Raw genomic sequence first — 23,033 nt, forward strand, 5'->3', positions numbered from 1 at the left:
GACAAAGAGATCGACGATGCAACATGTAACATTCATCACAATTATCAACGCGTCAGCTCCGTCGGAGTGATCCGTGCTTCACAACGGAGATCAGACCCATCTCCACCTGGGTCATTTCATTCGCTTGGATGCAAGAAGAGGTTTGCCGAAAATGAGAGTAGCAGAACCACCCAAAATCACATGCACACTCACTCATACACTGACACATATCCTCATCGACTCAACCTCCATACATCCCTCTCATATCTATTCCACTGGGACATCATCATACTAGAACTAGCAGATGTCCTCTCTCGCTCGACTATCCCTCCGCATGGGTTCCTCAGCTGGCCCCTCTTCTCGAGTCTCGACAACGGCGGTTAATCGATTGTCGAGCATTTCAAGACATTTATCTTCTTCTGCTACAGCTAGTGATAAAGCCACTTCGAGCAAGATGTCTTCTCCTCATGATGTAAGCTATCCCTCCGATAAATCCTCTGGGAAACAAGCTGACTGTGTGTATAGGACTTGGTATTGTTCGAATCGCACCATAATGCTAGATTATACAAACTCAACCGATCATCTAAATTGAACTCGTTAAATCAGGATATGATCGACGTATTATCGAAGAAAATCAGGGTAGGTGGCATTGCCTATCTCTTAGCTTCACCATGTGCTGATACTTCTCTTTGGCGTAAATTTAGAACTGGAGAGAATTGGAATCATGTAAAGTCATTATAGGTACAGGCGATCAGCGAGCTTTCTGTGCAGGCGGTGATGTGAAACGTACATTTACTCTTCGCGATGAAGAACGTGAAAGATACAAGCTGATTTGCTCGTTTATATCTCAGAGCTCGTTCTAGATCTGAAAGAAGGAAAAGATACCGCTTTACCGTTCTTCAAATCCGAGTTCGAACTAAATTGGACATTGGGTAGATTGGGTAAACCTTATGTAGCTGTGATCGATGGTGTTACCAGTAAGTTGTCTGGTACTCTTACATCAAATATATGATGCGAGCCTTCACGCAATGACAACGTTTACATGCTCTATCTGACCGGGATCGAGTATCGAGTAATGCTGATAATATCAAATAGTGGGTGGTGGTGCTGGTCTTTCGCTTCCAGCTAATATCCGAATCGCAACTCCACGCACTATCTTCGCCATGCCAGAGACCAAAATCGGATATGCTCCAGACGTAGGAGCTAATTATTACTTGGCTCAACTTGACGGAGCGATTGGAGCGTGGTTAGCAGTCACTGGACAGGAATTATACGGTAGAGCAGTATAGTGAGTATGCCCAGCTTTTTCGAAAGTATCATCGTTATCGTTGATCTGAAGCTAAAGCTATCAAATAGTGAATTGGGTATAGCAACACATTACGTTACTCCCAATCTCCTCCCAACAATAATTAACGAGATCACTTCACTCGATTCTCCCACCCCACAACAAATATCTTCCATCGTCTCTTCATACACTTCCAGCCCATCCGCGAGTTCATCTGAAGGAGAATCGTCAAAGAGCAATCCAGATGGATATTCAACTATCAAAGGTGAAATTCGGGAATTCCTCGATAAGACCTTCAGTCTCAAATCCATTCCTGAAATCAACAAAGCCCTGACTAAAGCTCAGAACGATGAGGGTTTGAGTGAAGATACGAAGAAGTGGGCTAAAGCCCAACAGGATATTTTGAGTCAGAGGAGTCCGACTAGTACGGCTGTTGCTTTGACAGGGTATAGGAAGGCTAAAGAGGCAAGAAGATTGGACAGGACTTTGTTGAATGGTGAGTGGGAGTGACGTCAAGATATAGAAGATGTCTAATTTAAGAATTACAAGTGTGCTAATACTTCTTGTGATTGTCTCGTAGATATATCAATGGCAACAGCTTTTTGTGGGCCTCACCGATCCACAGGCGATTTCATCAAAGGCGTATCATCAGTCCTCATAGACAGATCAAAGACCGCTCCAGAGTGGATCCCAGGGGACTTGTCAGATCCTAAATTGTCTTTAGGGGAAATAACCAAGAATTTTTATCCCGGTAAACCATCAGAAGGTCAACCGGAATTAGAACTTGTACCATCCTCAGCATCCAAACTCGATTCAGGAAGGGATAGTAGCTGGAATCAGTTTAGAAAATTCGGTTTACCTTCTGAGACAGATATACGATCATCAGTTGATGGATATTCACCTGGATCAGGTGCTTTCGCATTAACTGAACAGGAGCTCGTTTCTCAATTCATAGAGAATCATGGATCACCTCAAGGTCAGAGGAGAAAAGAGATTGAAGATAGAGTGAGGGACGTAGTACAAAGAAGGTGTAAGAAGGATAAACAAGGTTATCTAGAGTGGAAATAAGTTGAACTCATGAGAATACATGGATATGCATTTGGTAGATGATCCAATTTACAACAATATCAATCTCCTATGCTTGTATTTAATCTACCTTCTTCGTTGATCAACCAAAGCAACATTTATGCAAAAAAGGGAGTAAACTTTCAAACATTGATATAAGTTATTCCATCTAATAACATCACATTACAGCTTCATATAGATATTCATCCAAATTGAATTTCAAGTCCTTTGCCAAATACTTCGCAGTATCATAGTTGATCTCACAACGAATCATGATATTATCCAATCTATCAATTGGAGAAATACGTTTGAGTAATCCTTGAGATTCAAGTTGAGGTATCTAAAGAGTGAGGTTAGAGATATCAGCTCAAACCGTATTCATTTTTCATATTCAGCAAATAGTAATACTTAGAGCCGTAATTTATAGTTCAAGGTGGTATAAGAGACAACTTACCAATCCCCAAAGTTTTACACTCATACTTAACTCTTCGACACTTTCATCCCATCTTTTCTCCCTCTCATTATCCCTTTTCCTCTTTCTCTCAACTTTGGCGCTTTGCTCAGCTACACTAGGTAACCAATCATCCCCCTCTTCCCCTGACGACGAAAATTCACCGCCGAAGGAAGCTTGCAGGTCTTCTGGTCTTTCGGCATGTTCCGCATAAAGGGATGAGAACAATGCGAGCAGTCGATCGAGGGGGAACGGTTTGGGTCCAAGGAGTCGTTGGGGGACCTTACCGACCCTCACTCTCCCATATCCCGCTCTCCTCATCCCACCGCCCTTCTTCCTCTTCCCCTCTACACCCGCCGTCCGACCAAATAATCTGATATCCGATTTAGGCGGATTATAACTCCCGGTATATCCAGCAACTAACAAAAACTTCTCTACCGTACTCAAATCCATCGCGGGGGGTTTAGGTAAAGTCCTGGTGAGCGGTATCCCATTTTGCATTTTCGGCAAAAGAGCCTGTGTAAATTCGTGTGAACCTATCTGTCTAGGCAGCAAATTCTCAATAGCCGATGTGAGAGATAGAGATAATTGATGTTTGAGGTCGGTTAATAGCTTTATAGTGATTTCCAATTCAGCTGGAGGATTGGCAGGGTCAGGGTATGGTAGACCGATATGGATCATTGAATAATGTGGTGGGAGCGTAGAGGTGTATATTGGCCAAAGGGACTGAGAGAGGTATTGAATCTCTTCGATCGAAGGGGAACATAGAGAGAGGATGGTGGATAGGAGGAGGTCGAGGAATCGGGGCCATAAGGGGTGGGAGGAGGATGATATGAGTGTAGAGAGGATTTCTAGATACCAGAAACAGAAGCAGTTAGTTGCGTTTCATCTAACGTGGTACCATTATTTCCTCGGGATAAGGTTATGAGGTCTCTAACGAGATGAGATGATCAAGCATGGCATAACTCACCCTCCCTGGTCGGTGCTGGTAGATATACATGTACAGGTTCAGGTGCATCACCTCTTATAGGACGAGTATGATCCCACGGTGAGCTCGAGCAGAATACAACAGACAGAGGTACTCCAGTCTATGCATCAGACCCAATTCAATTAGCTCGTCTGTACTCTACTGTATCGTCCGGAAAAGGTTGGGCTCAACTTACAAGTTCAGCTAAACGAGTCATCAGACTCCATCCATTCCCAAATACCAATCTCAATCTCTCGGCTCTAGTGATCACAAGTACAATAGTCTTACTGTCTTCATCTTGTTCTTCCAGATGACCATTCGTACCATTCACCTTTGTACCAGCACTAGCTTTGGCCTTCCCTTTACCCTTCCCTTTACTCGTACTCGCAGAAGTCGGATTATCATTCCTCGATTTCAATCTCTGTGTAAATCCATCAAAGGTCTGTATTTCCCCTTGTCCCTCCCCGGCGGGATCTAGCTTATTCAATATACCAGAAAAGAAAAGTCTGGGAGTATTGAACTCCACCGTATCTATCTTGATGATAGTATTCGTGCTGGAACTCGTACTTGAAGAAGAGGAAGTGGAGAACGAAGGAAGAGGCAAAGAAGTGGAGGAATGATGAGGATGATGGAGGTAGATGAAGCTTGGAGCCGGGGATGTTGATATTAGCATTTCGAAAGTGCTGGCCATCATGATGTGGGTCACTCTGGCAGTAGCAGACCAGAGCTATTCCTTGTTTTGTTGGTGATTATGACGATGCTAAGTAGACAAGAAGACGGAAAAAAGAGAGAGAAATGAAATGATATCGAATGGATTGGATCACACGCGACGCGATTAAAAGAGTAACTTCTTCGCACCAACCCGGAAGGATTGTTATTGTTATTCCTCACTTTCACTTTCTTCATTTCCATCCCATCGTTCTTTACAATATATAGATACCCTCTCCATAAAAGTATCCCTATGAGAATAGCACGAAGCAACCCCATCATAGGTAGACAATCCAGCCTAGAAAACACAAACTCAGAAACACCTCGAAATGCCTCATTACCCTCCTAGACCTCCTCCAGGTATACGTCGTCTGATCTGGAATCAACGGTGAGTGACATACGTCTCTACATCTCTACATTGTTCAAGAACGAGGTCTCTGATACCCTTTCCTCTATGATTACAGAATATGGATAGAATCGACTTTTGCTACAAGTATGATGCAGCCATGGGAGAAAGCTCTGATACGTGAGTGGTTTTGTGTCTATGTTTGCTTGACCTCGATCCATGAGAGAAGTAGTTCTGTGGTATAACTTTGTGTACATACCTCCATAATATCATATCCTTCATCGCTGCTCAATTGACTGAGACATCCAATATATCATACTAACCATCATATCATCGTCACTCAGTGACCGTCCTCTCCTTCGTCACTCTCCTAATCTGGTTCTCACTCTACACCTACTTCCCGTCGCATGTCGCCTACCTCTCGAGGAGATGGTCATACTACGTCTACGGCGACGAGACCGTCGAGGTATTAGCTCCGATCAAGGCGTATATACTGGCTCAGATTGGAAGGGTGTTGGGTAGGGTGAAAAGTGCTGTAGGGGGTCAGAAAGGGAGATTGGAGCTGTAGGATTTACTCTCTCTTCCTCTCTCTCCTTACGGAGACGGAGCGGCACCATTGACCTGGCTGTTATAAGTGGGGATAGATTGATCAATCGATCAATCGGGTTCACTGTGGGATTGTTCGCTTTCGTTCTTATTGTACATATCATTTTCTACATACATAATTAATTAGACTTATATAAAGTCGACTGGGGATATGAAAACTCATAATATTATATAAAACCGTTCATATCGTACAAAAGATCATATTGGACCGTTCCCCTACGATCAAAGTTTAGATTGTCCTACTGCAGCGGACTGAGCACCTTCAACAGCCGAAACAACCCCACCATGATCTTGTGCTTCAGCTACAACAGACAGTTGACTCGGACCAGCTCGAGCATGCACCCAATCGGCAATCGTCTTGGCCAAATTCTCAGGTGTAGGTGAAAGTTCGTTATGCACTTCGTGGTACATCCCCTAGACCCACCGAAGCTATCAGTTACCAGACTTATGGATCAAGGACGCATACCCCACTTGACAAGTGTATCATCTGGACCTTGCTCAAGCGGATGACACCCTACTCACCTCGATAATTTCGACTTTTTTATCCTTCGCTCTAACCTTCTCTCCAAACCTCTTAGCAGTCCCCGGATCACATATATTATCCTCCCCTCCGTGATATACCAATAAAGGCAGATCCTCAGGCCAAGAGTTCCATGCAGCGGGAGTATCGAGGGATATACCACCGTTGAGCATATCTGCTACTCCTCGGAGCGATCCGGTCTGTTCGCAGAATGGATCGAATTTACACAACTCGTTGATTTCATCATTGTGTGAGAGATGCTACGGTCCAAATGGAGATATCAGTGATTATGTCGTTATATTGATCGAGCTCGTCAAGTAAATCTGGTTCTGATATCTATATCCGAATGAACGTGATGTATACATGGACGGTTGAATAGATTATTGACTTACAGAATAATCCATAGGTGTAGGAATAAGCATATTGCCCAATCCCAAACCAGCAGCGAAGCTTCCAGCTTTCACCTAACGAATATACTAGATGAGTCACGGCCGGGTACCTACGAGGAGTAGCTGGGATGACTCACCTGAATGGACGAAGCTGGTTTGGTTTGCCTGATCAACGGACCTCCCGAGATGATCCCACTGAGCAATTTGACTGTTTCGGGAGAAGGTGGTGGATGGGGTCGAGTCGCAAATGCCAGAACCTCTGCACCTCCCTATTCATGAATCGGATAGATCAGTGAATGACTCTTGTTCACGATCCAAACACCGAGATTGATGATTCGTTTTGTGCACAATAGATGGTGTTACAATCCAAAAGAAGTGGATTTACCATACTGAATCCATGTAAGAAAAGTTTCTTTCCTAGACCCTTAGCCACTTCATATTCCCTCTTAACGAACCATTCGATATCAGGTAAAGCCTTTGCCCAACCTCCTGTACGTCTCTTGCCGTTCTTCTCTAATTTGACGGTCTTCCCTTCCTTTTTCCATTGTTGGACTTGTGCCGAGTCCGCTGTCAAGGGTGTATGGGAGGTTCTACCATGTCCTCGTTGGTCAAAAGCTGTGATGTGCAGTGAATGAGGTGGTGAAGAGAGGAGGGTAAAGAATCTGTCATATCGTGCGATGTGTTCGGCGAAACCTGTTTACATCGACCTCATCAAGTCAGAACGCTATGAATGTTGCAGGGTACAGGGGGGAGAGGTGGACATACCGTGAACGAACAGTATACACGCTTTGGGTTCTTCATCCTTCGGTGCCCACTGAATTGTATGGTCATCGATTAGTCAGTCGAGCTAGATTGATTGAGAGAGAGACATGATACTACTCACTCGTTTAGTGTAGAATGGTGTGTTCTCTGGACCAAGCACCCATTCCTCGGTGATGGTAGATTGGTTCGACGTCATCCTTGCTTATATGTCCAACACTCTCATTAGTGGTCAAAAGTAATATCTTGGTAGATGATGATAAACTGAATGATCGAGGTCAGAATTGAATACATGATGGTGTCAACATTAACCGGATGCCCGAAGGACTATGTATATCTGACGTCAAAGCCTTCTCATCAAAGTGGCACCATCACTCACTCCATCGTGCACATCCTGCTCGCCCTCCTGCTCGTGATAGACTCAGTGAGATAGATATGCACACCCAAAAAGTTGGTGTTCACCCGGCTCTCCCTGCGCTAACCTACGTCTGTCCTATCCTCTGGTAGTATCAATGCCAAGATTAGTCGAATTGATCCGTTACCGGCCTATTCGCCAGACCACCTCTTTTGGAGGTGATTTGTAGAACTAACTTGATTACCGAGTAAGAGCCATATAACCCCGGAAAGGGACACAAAATCATGAGACTTTGGTGGGACTCGAACACTGATGCTAGAGGAGACTTTGAAACGTAATGATGGAGCGCTAAAGAGAGGAGTTCCGTGAGGATAAATAAACACCTTCCCAAAAGCCATTACAGCGTGAGAAAGTCATTTGTTGGATGTATAGATATACTTCGTGAATGGCTACGTTAAAGTCAACAAAGAGGCAAGGTGGGCTCCACATCATTCACCTTGACCCTCGTCGTGTTGGATATCTTGGTTGCTTTGTCCATGCAACATCAATCAAAGCTATACCGTATTACATACCTTTGCGTTCACATACCCAATTATCGTTCTGCATACATCAACATCTGACTAACCGAAGCAGTCGACAAAAGAATATCGAGGATATTCGAACATCGCCCTCTTCGACAACCTCGTCATCGTCCAACCAAATTCAAATCTTAGTTTTATTTTACGAACAGACTGGTGGATACAAACGAAGATACAATATGCAGTCGCTCAATGCCTTGGGGAACAGGCAGATAGCAAGTCTGAATGCAGATCTGAATAGGATGGAGAATGGAGAGGGCGGACCAGGTGTACAAGGTAAGTAGCTCCTCTCGAGTATTACAGATAACCCACCGGGACCGTGAATAGTCAGAGCGGATCAAAGTATATTTTGCGTATGTGTTCGAAGTAGAAAGCATCTCATGTAACATCGCCCTTCAATCTGAATTATTTCGTGTGACACAGTGGTACGATGGAAAATACGACGCCATTTGCTGACACGCTCATCCCACTCTTAGGTCAGATCACAACCACCCTCGGAGCGTTATCGCGGTTGATAGACGACTACGATTCCATGGCGAGAAAGGAGATGGTGACAGCAGCGAGGGAGAAAGCGAACACGTAAGTGATTGTTTAACATACATCGAAGACCATGTCAAATTGACGCATACATGAATAACAGTCGAGTAGCTAAACTGAAGAATGAGCATAAAGAGTTGAAAGCTAGATTTGAGCGAGCGAAGAACGTAGGTCAGCAGAAAGTGAGTTCTCTCCCATCCCCACTGTTCATCCCCCCAATCTCTCATTGACAATTACCAAGTTGATTTGACAAAGGACCGATGCTGAGATTGAGTCATATGATATAGGCTCGTAACGACCTCCTAGGTACATCCTCAACTTCCGCAACTTCCTCATCAAGTGGAATAGCCCAAAGACGATCATCAGCCTATCCTTCAAGCAACTCTCCAATTCACGAATCCCCTTTCGGCTCCTCATCATCTTCATCGCATCAACCAAACTTATGGCAACCCAATCATCCCCCTACGGCTCGAGACGAATTCGCCCTGAGGGAACATAGCTTTTTGCAAGAATCGGAGAATCACATCGATCAGTATATAGCTCAGGGGAGGGCGGTGTTAGAGAACCTGGTAGAACAAAGGGGTATATTGAAGGGGACAAAGAGGAAATTGTTGGATGCTGCTAATACCCTTGGATTGAGTCGGGAGACTATAGGTTGGGTTGAGAGGAGGACGTGAGTGTTTTTATTCTGTTTTCGGCTTGGGTTGGGGTGAAACGATGATTAGATGGATAAGCCCTTCGGAGAAAAGACTGAATAAGGAGTGAAAGTCATGAGACCGTTCGTCGTCATACTCGATCTGTTAGGTTGGGTGGTGAAATGATCGAATAGCAGATAACGTAGACGATAATGCTCAGTGACAGAGAGCAAGAGCTGACTATTCATTTCCATTGCAGGAAACAAGACGCATGGATTTTCGGTGCAGGAGCGACATTCACTTTGTTCAGTTTCTGGGTAATATGGCATTATCTGGGATAGGTTCTAGATTCTTTCGAGTTCAGATTTAGTAATGATATGTAGAGTATAGATTGGTTTGGTTTGTGTACGTGTCAAAAGTGCTCTCATTCCACTCATGATGATACCCTAATGATAGAATAATCGGGCGATCCAGTTATGCTTGTAATGTATACTCATTGCATAGATCTTTCAGCATATAATTCTCAGACCGACAATCAACTTGGAGGATATACAGCTTCGTTGGATCCTTGTTTTACCGAATACCGACTTTATTGACCTTTCTTGAGTTTATTCATCTAACATCCCAACTCACGTCAGCGCATAACAATGAAAAAGGTAAAATCGAGATGAGAGAGCGATATAGAGGACTTACCAAAGCGATAAGATGAGCTCTCACAGCGGGACTCTCTCTTTGTAATCTACCATCCGCCTTGATTTCGCGGTACAAATTGATTTTGAGTACTTTATCAATGACTTCCAAGAAGATGCTCTCTTCTTCCGCTGTCCAAGCTTCTGGAGCTTTCCTCTACAACGTTATTCTCGTCAGCTAATCTTCATCCTTCGATTACCAACTTCAAAGGGAACCCGTCAACAACACTTACATGCTTGGAGGGACTTCCCTTTTCCTTCTTAGGTGATCATCTAGCTTTCTTAGGACTGGGAGTAGAAGGTGGTGTCTTTTGAAGTAGTCCGGAATCGCTTGAAGGTGTCGAAGAGGATTCTCGTTTGACCACTGGCATCGTGGTTTTGTCTATGACTGAGGTTTTATATGGATTTGGATTGAGATTGAGGTGAGTGGCGAACTAATGTTTCAACAAATGAGAAGTAAAAATTTGTAGGACCATGAGATGAGGACAAGAGAATGGACCATGAGATTCTTCGTACTTCTATCTGATACCCTCAAACATCAATCAATGAATCTGAATTCCCTACTGGACTACCATCAAATGTGAAGACAAATTTGTTACTTTTTTCGGCTGATTCTATTCGACATCCTTTGGATTGGACTTGGCGATTGATCGATAACCATATGTAGTTTTGACGTTTCATTTTTTTTAATACTGTATTTATAATCGTCGATTTCATTGCAATCAATTTATCGTTACAGTCATTCAGTAATATCTCTTTGCCAAAGTAGCCATCGTGGCATACCAAGTGAGTACGATTCTATTGTTTCTATTCTCTAAAACCACTTTTATCATGTCCCACCCTGCCCGATCCAACTCCTTATTCAACCTCAGTTTGAGCTGATCAAATAATCTGTTTCTTTCACCTCAACCACAAGTCTACAACGAAGACAACTCGCACACAATGACAATGAAAAGTAACAAAGTTGAAAAGGAATCATGGAATGACAATCATAATGTAAGTACTTTCCTCATAAGTGAATCTTTCAGACTGACGGGCTATTGCACTTCAAATACCAGCTCGCCCTTCTGAGAGCCAGTATCAGCCTTCTCCTAAACCATCGACCAGACATCTACGCCACACCAGCTTTACGAGGTGTATCGGAGAACGGAGGGAATAGGATCAACCAGAAATTACAACAAATGCTTAAGAAGTTGTGTGCCGCGTACCCAGGTGCAGAAGGATTGGTAGAAGAGGAAATCCAATATCTCAAAGGTTCAAAAGCCACCGGAGGAGGGAGTAATGGTTGAACACCCAAGAAACGAAAAGTCAAGGATGAAGAGTAGGTGTTGATAGTTGGATACTATATGTTATTTCTATGCAGTAAAGCGATCATAGGTAATTGAAGAGAATGATTGCAGTATGCATGTATATATATAACATGGTTAGTCCAGTGCATGTCCACTGAACTGGGTATGTGTATCGAAGCGATGTCACGATGCAAGATTTCGTCACATCTCCTTCTATTATCCAGGTTTACATATCTCGTCAGCTCACCAAAACAAAGTTCCGCAAACAAAAGTCATATAGATTACCTACCATAGCATTCCAATGAACTAAAACCCCATCTGCACCTCTCTTAGCTGATTCTGGATTACCCTTGATTTCATTCCACAGATTCCTCTTGACAATAAGATTGATCGCTTCTCGAAAGGCGATTTCCTCAGACTCAGTCCGTGATTTACGTTCCTGAGTTATGATCCCAGTGCCCCAGCTCAGCGCTCTATCACGATGTAGTTGCGAACAAGGACTGCTGTGTGATATTTTCCACTCACGTTTATAGGATTGCTAGAAGGTGTCTTCTTGACTTTTGTTTTCTCAGAAGGGATAGCAACGAGCGGTTTCAATGCGTTGTTCGAATCGGAATCAGAGATTAAAGAGTTTTCCCTTTTGACTGGCTTATTTTCAATAGCTTTCTGGAATAGGCGAGACTGTACAGTAGTTCCAAAGTAGAATGATAATTATCGTAAATGTTATCGGTAAATTATACTATAGGTTGGTAGAAAGTTTGGCTGTTTCTGATTTCTGATTGTTGGTTTGAGCCCCAATTCCCCCACCCTAAAACGTCAAGAAAGAACCCGTTCCAGTCAGAGTAGCGACCATTCAACATCGATCATGACAGCTAATCATCATTATATACTATGTATCATGATCCTGGACGTACTATGATCCTTTCCAAACATCTTTATGTTTGAACTCTAGACTAAAAGACATACTTGTGACAAACCCAACATGTTATCAGAGCAACGCTCTCTCATCGCAACATCCTTGTCATGACATCGTAATGCATGTATTGTACAACTAAAGATACATTTCGCAATGTAGACACCCTACAAATCGTCGTTGATTGGTGATCTGACACTACACTCTTCACTTCCGGACCAATGTCGATCTTTAACAATGAACACCTCGTTCACTCTTCAAAAATTTCGGGTGTTTTCTTTTTGTAGACTGGCAGGACTGAACTTGCAGGCAACACTGTTCAAGGAAATGCCCACCATTTATTCTGCCAATAAGACTCGTTCTGCATCTTCTTCCAATGCGCTAGAGAAGTTTCTATCGGGTTACCCTGAGTTTCTACTAAAGGAACATCCGATACCGATGATCTGTTCGTCTCATCAACAGTCATATTATTTAAGCGGTTCGGCAGTACAGAGCTAGTTGGTATACCGGGTGTAGGCGGTGTTTTAGGTCGATCCGACTGATTCTGGTTCTGACCATCCCCGTTCCGATTGCTAATAACATCAGCACTAGGGATTTCGGTGGTCGGAAGATGACGATGTGGTGGTACAGCGGACATTCTTCTTTGATCAATCCTCTGCTTGTGAATTGATGCGAAGTTCTCAATGGTAAATACGATTTCTCTCCAATCTGTCATTTTACCGGGACCTACAGGGCGAAACAACTCAATCAATCAGATGCAACGTCGACAAGCCAGACTTGGCATTATGTGATTGACGAGCGTCTTCCACTTACCATCATCACCACAAGCTAAAATACCACTTCCCTGTGGACCCAATATAAGATACTCTAATTGCTCTTGTAATATACGTAAATGCTTCGCAGTGAATTTATGCTGATACATGTGAGTGTTCATTGCTGGGCAAACGATGACGGGTGTGGAAGGTGATAAAGCGCGAAGAAGCGATGTCTGAAATATAATTTTCGTTAGCAGATCGATCGCTTGCTCATACGGGTACAATAAGCTCACAGCTAGATTATCGCATAGTCCTCCAGCTATCTTGGCTAGAGTGTTGGCTGAACACGGTGCGATGACTACCAAGTCTGCCCAACGACGTAACTAAGCACATAGCGGCTGATGAACAGCTGTTCGATTGGATAATGGAAGCGTTGAACTTACCTCGATGTGTAAGATTGGCTCTCCCACTTTCTTCCAGTCCTATTATACCATGTCTCATCATCAGTACGGCTCCCTAACAGCTCATCCGCTCTATCTTCACTCACAGACCATTCATCCTCATCTGTCCATACTCTCACACCGAGATCGTCAGGAACATTCTCATCCTCACTAATACCGAATGATTTTCGTATGGCTGCGTCTACAGTCCGCTGATTACAGAAATGAGTCGATGATTTCGTAGCGACGATTTGTAACGCTATGTCACCAGACTATACAATGCAGCACGTTCATTCATTCAGCTTACTCAGCATCTATCTGGGGAAATAACATCAACCCACTTGAGATAGCGCAGCAGCGATGTCAGGAGCCTTGATACTAGCTACACTCCCACTAGTGATCAGCACCACTCTAAAGATCCCATCAGGTTCAGAAGGTCGATTATCAGCTGAAACGAACGGCCGCGCTGATTGACGCGGTAAGGGTCGGGAAGGACCGGCGATGGCGTTGACACTAGTGTTCATGACGATGAAAGAGGCGTGCGTTGATGGTGGGAAAGATTGAAAGAGTGACCCTTGATGGTTTATGACTTCGTTGTCACTTGTCACGCAGATCCGGCCGTTTCCGATGATGGACTGAGATGAGAAAGAATAAGGATAACAAATGCGAATTGAGAGATCTCTTTGAAAGGTGGTAAGCTAAGGCGAGATGAGAGAGAGAGAGCGGGCATACCCGACGACTCGGTAGATCTCTCCACGTGTTTCTAGCGTTTTCTCCCAGGTCCGGGCGTGATGTTGTATGGTTGAGAAACGTCATGAACCTACCAGAAGAGTGGGGCACCCACATTAACATTCCTTGACACAATCCTACTATTTCCTACCTAGTCCCATCTACACTGACTACATAAAGCCAAACTCTTCCCACGTATCCCCTCTCTCTTCCTTTCTCTTTACATCTGAAAACAAACTCAAACTCAACGAAGTACCATACACACATAGCCACCATAGGCGACAAACATCATGGACAATTTCACAGATAAATCAGCTCAAGTATTGAAAGCTGCCTTTGACAAGGCAGAGGAGATGGCCAATTCGCAGGGTGAGTCTAATCGGCCTTTATGGACTTGACGTGAGACATAATGCTGACTCTTGATTAATCGACCTGTAGTCTACCCCGTCCACTTAATATCGGTGTTATGGGAAGAACCAAGTGAAGGGTCATCTTCTCAACCTGATCAACCTACATTACTCAAAGCCGCATTGGAACATATCGGTGGAAACCCAACGATATTCAATCGAGCTTTGATGAGAAAACTGAACAATCTACCAGTAGTCGATCCAGCACCTGCACCACCCCTTCCAGCAACTCAACCATTCCACTCGGTCCTTCGTGAAGCCCAGAAACTCCAAAAGGAACAGAACGATCAATTCGTAGCTATAGATCATCTTTTACTGGCTTTGCTGAAAGTGGATAACTCAGATTTGAAAGAGCTGTTGAAAGGAACAGGAGCTGAACCAAAAGCATTAGAAGCGGAGGTGAGAAGGAAGAGGGGTGGTAGGAAAGTTGATAGTAAATCTGCCGAAGGTCAATTCGACGCTTTGAATAAATGTAAGTGGTTCTCTCTCAACCATATACTTCATGTTCTGATACTGACCCCTAATTGTTATTCTAGATTGTACCGATCTTACCGCCCTTGCCGAACAAGGTAAACTCGATCCAGTCATCGGAAGGGATAACGAAATCCGACGAGTCATCCGTATCCTTTCGAGACGAACTAAAGGTAATCCGGTACTTATCGGTGAACCCGGTGTCGGTAAAACAGCCATTGCGGAAGGTTTAGCTCAGAGGATAGTGGATAGAGATGTACCAGCAAGCTTGTTAAGTAGATTATTAGCATTGGACATGGGTGCTTTGGTAAGCTTGGTCTCCATCTACTGACATGTGATTATTGCTAACAACCACTGTAGATGGCAGGAGCGAAATACAAGGGAGAATACGAAGAACGAGTCAAAGCTGTTCTTTCCGAAGTCGAAAAGTCAGGAGACGAAGGTCAACAAATCATCCTCTTCATCGATGAGATCCACCTCATCATGGCCGGTAAAGACTCCAGTGGCGGTATGGATGCGGCAAACTTGCTTAAACCCATGCTTGCTCGAGGTAAACTCAAGGTCATTGGTGCTACCACCCTAAACGAATACCGAGAATACATTGAGAAAGATTCCGCTTTCGAAAGACGATTCGCTCAAGTCATCGTTGATGAACCCTCAGTACCAGATACTGTAGCCAGTAAGTTCCCTTTTCTCTCATTAAAATGCAGTCTCTTTTGCTAACTTATTGCTTAGTTATGCGAGGTATTCGAGAGAAATATGAAACCCACCACGGTGTCCGAATCATGGACTCAGCACTCGTACTTGCTGCTCAACTCGCCAAGCAGTATCTCACCGCTCGAAGAATGCCTGATTCAGCTATCGACTTGCTTGACGAAGCTGCAAGTGCGGTCAAGGTCGCTAGAGAGACTCGTCCTGAAGCTATCGATGAGCTCGAGCGTAAGAAGCTTGGCTTGGAAGTCGAGGTTCATGCGCTTGAGAGGGAAAAGGATGAAGCGTCAAAGGAGAGACTCGAAGCTGCCAAGAAAGCAATCGCGGAAGTTGAAGATAAACTTGGTCCTCTCAAGCGACAATACGAGAATGAAAAGCATCTAGGTGATGAAATTCACGATTTGAGGAGAAGAATAGATGAATTGAGAGCTAAAGCTGATGAGGCTGAGAGAAGGTGAGTCAACATTGCTGAATATATATATCCTTGAGACATCACGCTGACTTCTGGATACAGATATGACCTTGCAACCGCTGCCGATATACGATACCACTCTATTCCTCAACGAGAGCAGAAACTCAAGGAGCTCGAAGAAAGAGAAGCCGAGCGAGGTACAGGTCAACAAGTCACTCCAGAGATGATAGCCGAGGTCGTCGCTCGATGGACCGGTGTGCCCGTCTCTCGTCTTGTCGAAACCGAAAAGACCAAATTACTCCGACTCGAAAAGCTTATCTCGAAAAAAGTCATTGGTCAACCTGAGGCGGTCAAAGCGGTTGCCAACGCCATTCGACTGAATCGATCTGGTCTCTCCAATCAAAATCGACCCATCGCGTCATTCCTCCTTGTCGGTCCGTCCGGTACTGGTAAGACTCTCCTCGCTAAGACACTTGCCGGAGTGATGTTCAACAGTGAAGAAGCAATGGTCCGAATTGACGCATCAGAGTATTCCGAGAAACACTCCATCTCGAGACTTATCGGTGCTGGACCAGGTTATATCGGTCACGAATCCGGTGGACAGCTTACCGAAGCGGTCAGAAGAAAACCATATTCCCTTATCCTGATCGATGAAATCGAAAAGGCTGCCAGGGAATTCCACCAACTTTTCCTTCAAGTACTTGATGATGGACGATTGACCGATGGGAAAGGACGAGTGGTCGATTTCCGAAATACAATCATCATGATGACTTCTAATGTCGGTTCGGTATACCTCAACGAAAACCCATCCGAAGGAGCGGTCGCACCTGAAGTCAGAGCGAAAGTACAAGGTGCTATCTCTCAGACTTTCCCGCCTGAATTTATCAACCGTATCGACGATATTATCTTATACCGATCATTATCCCGATCCGACATTAGGAAAGTTGTGGACGTCAGACTTAAAGAGATTCAACAAAGACTTAAAGACAACAACAAGAAGATCAAATTGGCCGTTGATGAACCAGCTTGTGAATGGTTGGCTCAAGCTGGATATTCACCCTCTTACGGTGCAAGACCGATGGCACGATTGATCCAAACGGAAATACTCAACCCATTATCGAGATTATTACTTCAAGCTAGAATTAGAGAGGGCGAGACAGCTCATGTCACTGCGGACGTGAGAAAGAATAGATTGGTAGTGATCCCGAACCATGAGCCGGACGTCTCCGCTCCGGATGATAGTGAGGACGATGATGATGATAGTATGGATATTGAGGTGGAAGAGATGGATTAGAGGATTAAGTAGATAGATATTTTGGGACTTTTCTTTTGTATTGGTAAATCTTTATGTGTAGTTTGTAGATCTTTGTTAGATAGTTTTCGATTCGAACAAATGAAGAAACGAATTCAAATAAATGAACATTCATGCATTGAGATACATATGTGAAATGAGAAATTCGAAAATACACTTGCTGCTGACACGGTTGATTCCCGCCATTTCTCTTGGTGAGACACAATGAGATTAAACTAGAAGGTCTTGTTTCTGAGGCACTCTCCGGGGGGTATGTGCCTCTTGATCTGCTGACATGTTCGCTAGGCTCTTTCATCCTGATACGCAGAGCCCTTTCGCTCAGTTGAGTTCCGGTAATGGCAGGTAAAGTGAGTTGATCGGTGATTGATCTACAATTCGTTACGAAATGACAAGGACCCCAACGTCGCTTACGAATAATGTAGCAGCGTGGGTCAAATATTGTAAGGTATTACGGCTATCAAAAATAGGGATGAACACCGATATGTCGTCGTAGCAAATTCAGACCTCGACCCCCTGATCGTTCCTTGTCAATTTCAACGACTTCTCCAAGGCGTAACGTTTCTTTATCCTCTCCGATGATAGCGCTTTACCGCCGGGTTCAAATAATGCCAAGACTTCCTTTACGTTGAGTTTGGACTGTTCAACTCAGGAACAGGGCAAAAAATGGATCTAACGATTGATGTGCAGTTTAACCGGAATCGATCACTTTCAGATTCACGTTGACTTCCCTTCCCTTCCTTGCCTTCTGTCAATCGATAACTGAACTGCGGGGTTTTGATCATTGTTAGACTTACGGAACGATCCTGTCCGATCAACGTACGTTTCTCACGTAACTTCTCCAGAAATTCGAAATTCCTCTGTGGGGTATCCGGAGGTATCCAAAGTAGATACCGAATAACACCTATCTCCCTCGAAGCGGCTGTGGGGTATAAAGATTATTCGAAAATGGCGGATAAAACTTATCTTGTATTTTCGAATTAAAGGAATCATGAATCACATCATGTCAATTTCGATTGGTCGTTTTCCTGAAGCAAGGTACCGGCGGGTAAAAGATGACTTCTTGGCATTCACTTTTAACCTAACTACAGAGATGGCAAGTGAGGCGGTTTGACAATGAGAAGTGAAGTGGACGATGCACATTGTACGCTGTACGTTGTATGTCGCACGTTGCTCATCGGAATTTCTAGGAAGTGTCGTCAGGGTGATTGTTGTGGGGGAAGGAGGGGCAGAGGGGGACCAGGGGGCTCGGGGATTGGGGCAGCGAGGTTTTCTCACTCTCTTCTCAAAGAGAGGAAGCTAGTCTTGGGATGGACGTGGAAAAGGTATAAATAGGATGAGATATTGGGGACCCAAGGGGTATAATTCATAACCCATGATCACTCCTTCATCCTCAATCGTGCCAATTCCAAACTGAATCATGTCCTCTTTACCTACACTTGAAAGACAAGTGACCGACTCGTCCGAATGGACTACCGATACAGACGCGGAGAAGGGTGCTGTCAAGCATATCGATCACGCTGCTGTGAATGTCCCTCAGGCTATCGCTGAAGAAGATGAAGGACCAAATGTCGGTTTGGCAGCTTATGAGCAATCGAAAGCTTTGGGTGAAATTGTAGGTTTCCCTTTCTCCCCTTTGAATGTCTATGGTAGTGGCTGATTCCATATGGGTATTGATGTAGACACCTGAACAAAATAAACGTATTCGAGTACGAATCGATTTACTTCTCTTACCTCTATTCCTCATCACTCAAACATTGCAATACCTCGATAAGACCGCTTTGAACTATGCCAAAGTCTTTGGTATGGAGAAGGCCATGGGGATGCATGGGAATCAGTATTCACTCGGAGCAGCTATTTTCTACATGTAAGTAGTGTCACTTTGTCAGACGCCGTACACCATAGTCAAAAGAACTTGGACTAACCATGCCTTGCTGTTGCACAGCGGATATATGGTAGCTCAACCTGGATGGCAATACGCTCTTGGTCGATTACACGCCGGTAAAGTCCTTGGTGTCTCGGCTTTCGTCTGGGGTTTAACCGTATTGGTCATGGTTTGGTCCAAGAACTTCACTCACGTTATGGTGACTCGATTCTTCCTCGGTGTATTCGAAGCTGCCGTCACACCTGGTCTGTCATTAATGACCGGATGGTGGTACAAGCGAGATGAAATTCCTTTAAGACAAACCATCTGGTACTCTGCGGTAGGTTGGGGTGGCATGATAGGTTCTCTTATGGCTGCTGGTATTTCCAAGGTAGGTTCTGATTCCCTTTTCCCTCCTATATGTTGCCGATACCACAGTAAAGGCTGATTTTGGGTTCGTGATACTGTTTTCTTTTTGTATTTTTAGATGGACGATCATCCCACTCCACGATGGAAATTGATCTTCTACATCCTCGGTGCAGTCACCATGGCACTTGGTATCTGTCTATACTTCTTCCTTGCCGATGGGCCCAGTACTGCCAAATGGATCAAGAAGGAAGATCGACCAGCAGCGGTCAACCGAGTTGCCCAGTCGGGTGTGGGTTTGAAAACTACGAATTTCAATTGGACTCATGGTTTCCAAGCGTTGAAAGATCCTAAAACGTGAGTGTCCATTCCCCTACCCTCTTCTACGTCCGAGAAATCAATAGAGACTTGAACCGCATGACTGATCAGTGGTTTCTTTGGTTCAGCTGGTTCCTCTCTTTAGCAATGTTCGGTTCTTCCGTTCCCAATGGAGTACTTACCAATTTCTCCGGAACCATCATTAAAGGATTAGGTTATTCGACATTCAACGCTGCTTTACTCGATTGTGCCGGTCGTTCACTCCAGGTTATTTCACTTTTGATTGCTGGTCTCGTAGCCACTCGATGGGCCAACACCAGGTTGTTGATGATGACTGTTGGAAACTTAATCTGTGTTTTGGGTACAGCCATGATGAGCTTCTTACCTTTTACGCACAAATATACTTGGGCTAGACTTATTGGTTTCTGGTTGGTCAAGTGAGTGATTCCACCTTTTACGCATAGTCTCATCGTTTTCTGAGGGGATAGCTGATGAATGTTACTGTGTGATGTAGCACCCAATCAATCGGATTCACCATCGGTTTGGTTATGGTATCATCCAATATCGGTGCATACTCCAAGAGAGTCGTAACTTCTTCTTGTATTTTTGTTGCTTACTGTGTCGGTAATATTGGTGAGTGTCCTATCATCATCATGATCCTTGCCTTTTTAGCCCAGTTCTCAACTAACCGATTTTGTTTAGTTGGCCCACTGACCGCCTTGGAAAGTGAGGCACCTCGATACCAAACTGCCGCCTACTCAATGATGGCAGGTTACATCCTCAAGACTATCTGTCATGGTCTTCTTTGGGTTTACGTGAGTTCGAGTACACTCACTAGCAAAATAGCGCTGAGTTTGATGCTGATGCTGATTCGATGGGAAACTCGCAGATGTGGAGAGACAACAAGTCCAGAGACAAGAAATACGGTCCTGCCGATCCTGTCTTGGCGGCTGATAATGGTATGAAGGGTATGACTGAGAATGAGAATATCCATTTCAGGTGAGTTCGAGGACGACGGTCGGATGGTGATATATGGGTGAAGACTGATCGTGCAATGTGATTATAGATACGTATTGTAAGACATCCGACACCGAGATGGATGTGAAGGATTCTTTACTAAACAAGAAAGAAGGTATTAGACAGTACAGAGAAGGATAATCAAAAGGTAGAAGCAAGATCAGATAAGCAGTCGCTTTTCGTATACACAACGCGAGTCATCGTAATGGATTGAATGTATGTAGTTGATAGAATGTATGTATGCAGATCAGTTTTCGAAAGGTAGAGAGCAATGCCAAGGAGCGACGTAACCAAAGTAACCGAAAGAATACACTGAAATGCTGTGTATATGTATGGTACACAAGGTTACGCACCGTAGTATCGAAGTGTCACGAACAAAAACGATGCTTCGCTACTGTATCTGCGTGGTCTGCACTGAAACATCAGCAATCAGACTTTGGGTGAATTCTGAGACTGTGGTAATTAATATATCATCGGCCAAGGCGGGACAAGTTGGGCCGAGACAAGGACATAGGTCAAACTCAGCTCAGAGAAGACGAATCGTCGTCATAGTCAGCGCAGTAAAGCATTGAGCATTCACGATACCCTGAAACCGATAATATCGTAAACTCACTGTGCATTCCATTCCAACAATAGTACATGACACAGCATTGACTTTGATTTTTGCATCTGCATGGTCTAGCTTGAACATATAACATCTCAAAGCATCAAATCTTGAATTGCATCTGTTCACCCTATCGCACCTCGCCACTGAATCTCGTACCACACAACCCCGAACGAAAACACCAGTATCAACAACAATGCTCGCCCGATCTGCTCTCATCGCTATTGCGGCTTCCACTTCTTATGCGGCGGCGTGAGTGTATCGATTGAATCTGACGAAGCGAAACATACTGATCCTATCGCTTGTCATTACTATACCCCACAGACTGTCATCGTAAGTATCAAGACTAAGACTCTTGCCCACTCCTATAACGATCATTACTGATCCGATGGATTCCATAGAGGCTGTACCACCCAACTCGCCTCTCTAGCTCTAGGTGATCTAGGATCATGTCTTCAGTTAACAAGCTTGTTACCAGTCTTGAGCGGTAGTGTGAGTTGGGCCGATCGTCCCTATCTATATATCTATTTATCGGAGCTGATAATTTGGCTTGGCTTGGCTATCTAGTCCAACGACTCGATAACATCCACCATCAACACCTACCTCGGTTCGCTCTGTTCATCCTCCACACCAACATGTGATAATTCAACTTTGACCTCTGCTCAATCGTCCGTCAATTCAGCTTGTTCATCTGACTATTCGGCTGGCGGAACAGACGCAGTTGAGATCCAAGGGCTCGTAGGGTTGTTGGGTAATTACAATGAAATCTACGCGGCGGGATGTTCAAAGAATTCTACGTGAGTCCGCTCATCGTATAATGAATGAAACCGATCGATCGCTCGATGTCTGATTATTATATTACATGAAACAGGACCGACACTTACTGTGTAACCGACGCTTTGACAACCGTTCAAAATGCTACTGGACAATCCATTACTGTCAATTACCTTACTTCCATCTTATCAGGTGATAGTTCAACTTTATCAGGTTTGGAATCTGTTTTGTCCTCTGGATCACTCTGTACAGGTTGTGTATCGGGGTAAGTCTATTCCCTTTCAGGCCGGTCCGGCCCATACTGTCTTGTCTCGTTCGTTCGTTTGGTTGATACAAAGGGTTTAACAGTATCTACTACGAAGCCAAACAGGCTAATTCTTCAATCGGCGACACATCGTTCGGCCAGGCTTTGACCCAACAGTGCGGTTCTACATTCGGTAGTAAGTTCATACCTTTCTTCAAGCTCTTCACTATTGACTCGATGTTGATATGATACCGTGATGTGTTTTCAGCCACTGCACCAAATACCACTTCCACCTCAACTACGTCCTCTTCTTCAGCAGCTTCCAGCGGATCATCCTCAGCGGGTGAGATGTCGATTCCGTACGCTACGTTCGGTGTGGTCGGTACTATGCTTGGTGCTGTTGTAGTTGGTGCAGCTGCTGTACTTTAGATGTATATCAAAGATGGAAATCTTAGGTGTTTGGTATTGCCTGCAGATGCTGTGATACAAACCGAGCAATAAAAGGAATAAGGATATATGTCAGAACAATAAGGACAATTGC

The 23,033-nt window shown here is 44.2% G+C and overlaps 11 protein-coding genes across 11 annotated transcripts; 7 read left to right on the forward strand and 4 right to left on the reverse strand.

Annotated features, from left to right (window-relative positions):
* Nucleotides 1–283: 283 nt before the first annotated feature.
* On the forward strand, nucleotides 284–2,332 carry L199_005826 (uncharacterized protein; the record flags this gene model as incomplete). Its single annotated transcript, XM_064891529.1, has 7 exons — nucleotides 284–451; nucleotides 505–618; nucleotides 684–765; nucleotides 831–956; nucleotides 1,075–1,267; nucleotides 1,336–1,760; nucleotides 1,845–2,332. The coding sequence occupies 7 exons, from the start codon at nucleotides 284–286 to the stop codon at nucleotides 2,330–2,332; spliced, it is 1,596 nt and encodes a 531-aa protein (XP_064747601.1).
* A 175-nt stretch (nucleotides 2,333–2,507) lies between these two features.
* On the reverse strand, nucleotides 2,508–4,438 carry L199_005827 (uncharacterized protein; the record flags this gene model as incomplete). Its single annotated transcript, XM_064891530.1, has 4 exons — nucleotides 2,508–2,669; nucleotides 2,784–3,631; nucleotides 3,751–3,868; nucleotides 3,944–4,438. The coding sequence occupies 4 exons, from the start codon at nucleotides 4,436–4,438 to the stop codon at nucleotides 2,508–2,510; spliced, it is 1,623 nt and encodes a 540-aa protein (XP_064747602.1).
* A 346-nt stretch (nucleotides 4,439–4,784) lies between these two features.
* L199_005828 (uncharacterized protein) lies at nucleotides 4,785–5,369 on the forward strand (the record flags this gene model as incomplete). Its single annotated transcript, XM_064891531.1, has 3 exons — nucleotides 4,785–4,843; nucleotides 4,920–4,981; nucleotides 5,146–5,369. The coding sequence occupies 3 exons, from the start codon at nucleotides 4,785–4,787 to the stop codon at nucleotides 5,367–5,369; spliced, it is 345 nt and encodes a 114-aa protein (XP_064747603.1).
* Nucleotides 5,370–5,629: 260 nt separating this feature from the next.
* On the reverse strand, nucleotides 5,630–7,274 carry L199_005829 (uncharacterized protein; the record flags this gene model as incomplete). Its single annotated transcript, XM_064891532.1, has 7 exons — nucleotides 5,630–5,821; nucleotides 5,930–6,187; nucleotides 6,320–6,391; nucleotides 6,454–6,585; nucleotides 6,702–7,009; nucleotides 7,082–7,130; nucleotides 7,200–7,274. 7 exons carry the CDS (start codon nucleotides 7,272–7,274, stop codon nucleotides 5,630–5,632), a joined length of 1,086 nt encoding a protein of 361 aa, XP_064747604.1.
* Nucleotides 7,275–8,187: 913 nt separating this feature from the next.
* Nucleotides 8,188–9,521, forward strand: L199_005830 (uncharacterized protein; the record flags this gene model as incomplete). The annotated part of the gene is made up of 5 exons (XM_064891533.1): nucleotides 8,188–8,284; nucleotides 8,485–8,587; nucleotides 8,649–8,727; nucleotides 8,833–9,218; nucleotides 9,440–9,521. The coding sequence occupies 5 exons, from the start codon at nucleotides 8,188–8,190 to the stop codon at nucleotides 9,519–9,521; spliced, it is 747 nt and encodes a 248-aa protein (XP_064747605.1).
* Nucleotides 9,522–9,769: 248 nt separating this feature from the next.
* Nucleotides 9,770–10,240, reverse strand: L199_005831 (uncharacterized protein; the record flags this gene model as incomplete). Its single annotated transcript, XM_064891534.1, has 4 exons — nucleotides 9,770–9,796; nucleotides 9,874–10,026; nucleotides 10,103–10,129; nucleotides 10,232–10,240. The coding sequence occupies 4 exons, from the start codon at nucleotides 10,238–10,240 to the stop codon at nucleotides 9,770–9,772; spliced, it is 216 nt and encodes a 71-aa protein (XP_064747606.1).
* A 577-nt stretch (nucleotides 10,241–10,817) lies between these two features.
* L199_005832 (uncharacterized protein) lies at nucleotides 10,818–11,194 on the forward strand (the record flags this gene model as incomplete). Its single annotated transcript, XM_064891535.1, has 3 exons — nucleotides 10,818–10,865; nucleotides 10,928–11,123; nucleotides 11,178–11,194. 3 exons carry the CDS (start codon nucleotides 10,818–10,820, stop codon nucleotides 11,192–11,194), a joined length of 261 nt encoding a protein of 86 aa, XP_064747607.1.
* A 1,196-nt stretch (nucleotides 11,195–12,390) lies between these two features.
* Nucleotides 12,391–13,790, reverse strand: L199_005833 (uncharacterized protein; the record flags this gene model as incomplete). The annotated part of the gene is made up of 6 exons (XM_064891536.1): nucleotides 12,391–12,797; nucleotides 12,885–13,059; nucleotides 13,120–13,209; nucleotides 13,270–13,308; nucleotides 13,374–13,538; nucleotides 13,608–13,790. The coding sequence occupies 6 exons, from the start codon at nucleotides 13,788–13,790 to the stop codon at nucleotides 12,391–12,393; spliced, it is 1,059 nt and encodes a 352-aa protein (XP_064747608.1).
* Nucleotides 13,791–14,285: 495 nt separating this feature from the next.
* On the forward strand, nucleotides 14,286–17,290 carry L199_005834 (uncharacterized protein; the record flags this gene model as incomplete). The annotated part of the gene is made up of 6 exons (XM_064891537.1): nucleotides 14,286–14,364; nucleotides 14,434–14,874; nucleotides 14,939–15,180; nucleotides 15,234–15,552; nucleotides 15,609–16,038; nucleotides 16,099–17,290. 6 exons carry the CDS (start codon nucleotides 14,286–14,288, stop codon nucleotides 17,288–17,290), a joined length of 2,703 nt encoding a protein of 900 aa, XP_064747609.1.
* Nucleotides 17,291–18,725: 1,435 nt separating this feature from the next.
* On the forward strand, nucleotides 18,726–20,856 carry L199_005835 (uncharacterized protein; the record flags this gene model as incomplete). Its single annotated transcript, XM_064891538.1, has 8 exons — nucleotides 18,726–18,920; nucleotides 18,988–19,172; nucleotides 19,251–19,560; nucleotides 19,657–19,892; nucleotides 19,982–20,290; nucleotides 20,368–20,486; nucleotides 20,556–20,668; nucleotides 20,743–20,856. The coding sequence occupies 8 exons, from the start codon at nucleotides 18,726–18,728 to the stop codon at nucleotides 20,854–20,856; spliced, it is 1,581 nt and encodes a 526-aa protein (XP_064747610.1).
* An 814-nt stretch (nucleotides 20,857–21,670) lies between these two features.
* On the forward strand, nucleotides 21,671–22,921 carry L199_005836 (uncharacterized protein; the record flags this gene model as incomplete). The annotated part of the gene is made up of 6 exons (XM_064891539.1): nucleotides 21,671–21,726; nucleotides 21,876–21,966; nucleotides 22,042–22,271; nucleotides 22,346–22,513; nucleotides 22,597–22,688; nucleotides 22,761–22,921. The coding sequence occupies 6 exons, from the start codon at nucleotides 21,671–21,673 to the stop codon at nucleotides 22,919–22,921; spliced, it is 798 nt and encodes a 265-aa protein (XP_064747611.1).
* Nucleotides 22,922–23,033: the final 112 nt, after the last annotated feature.

This window comes from Kwoniella botswanensis, chromosome 1, assembly GCF_036426115.1.
Source record: "Kwoniella botswanensis chromosome 1, complete sequence".
In the NCBI taxonomy this organism is placed as follows: Eukaryota; Fungi; Basidiomycota; class Tremellomycetes; order Tremellales; family Cryptococcaceae; genus Kwoniella; species Kwoniella botswanensis.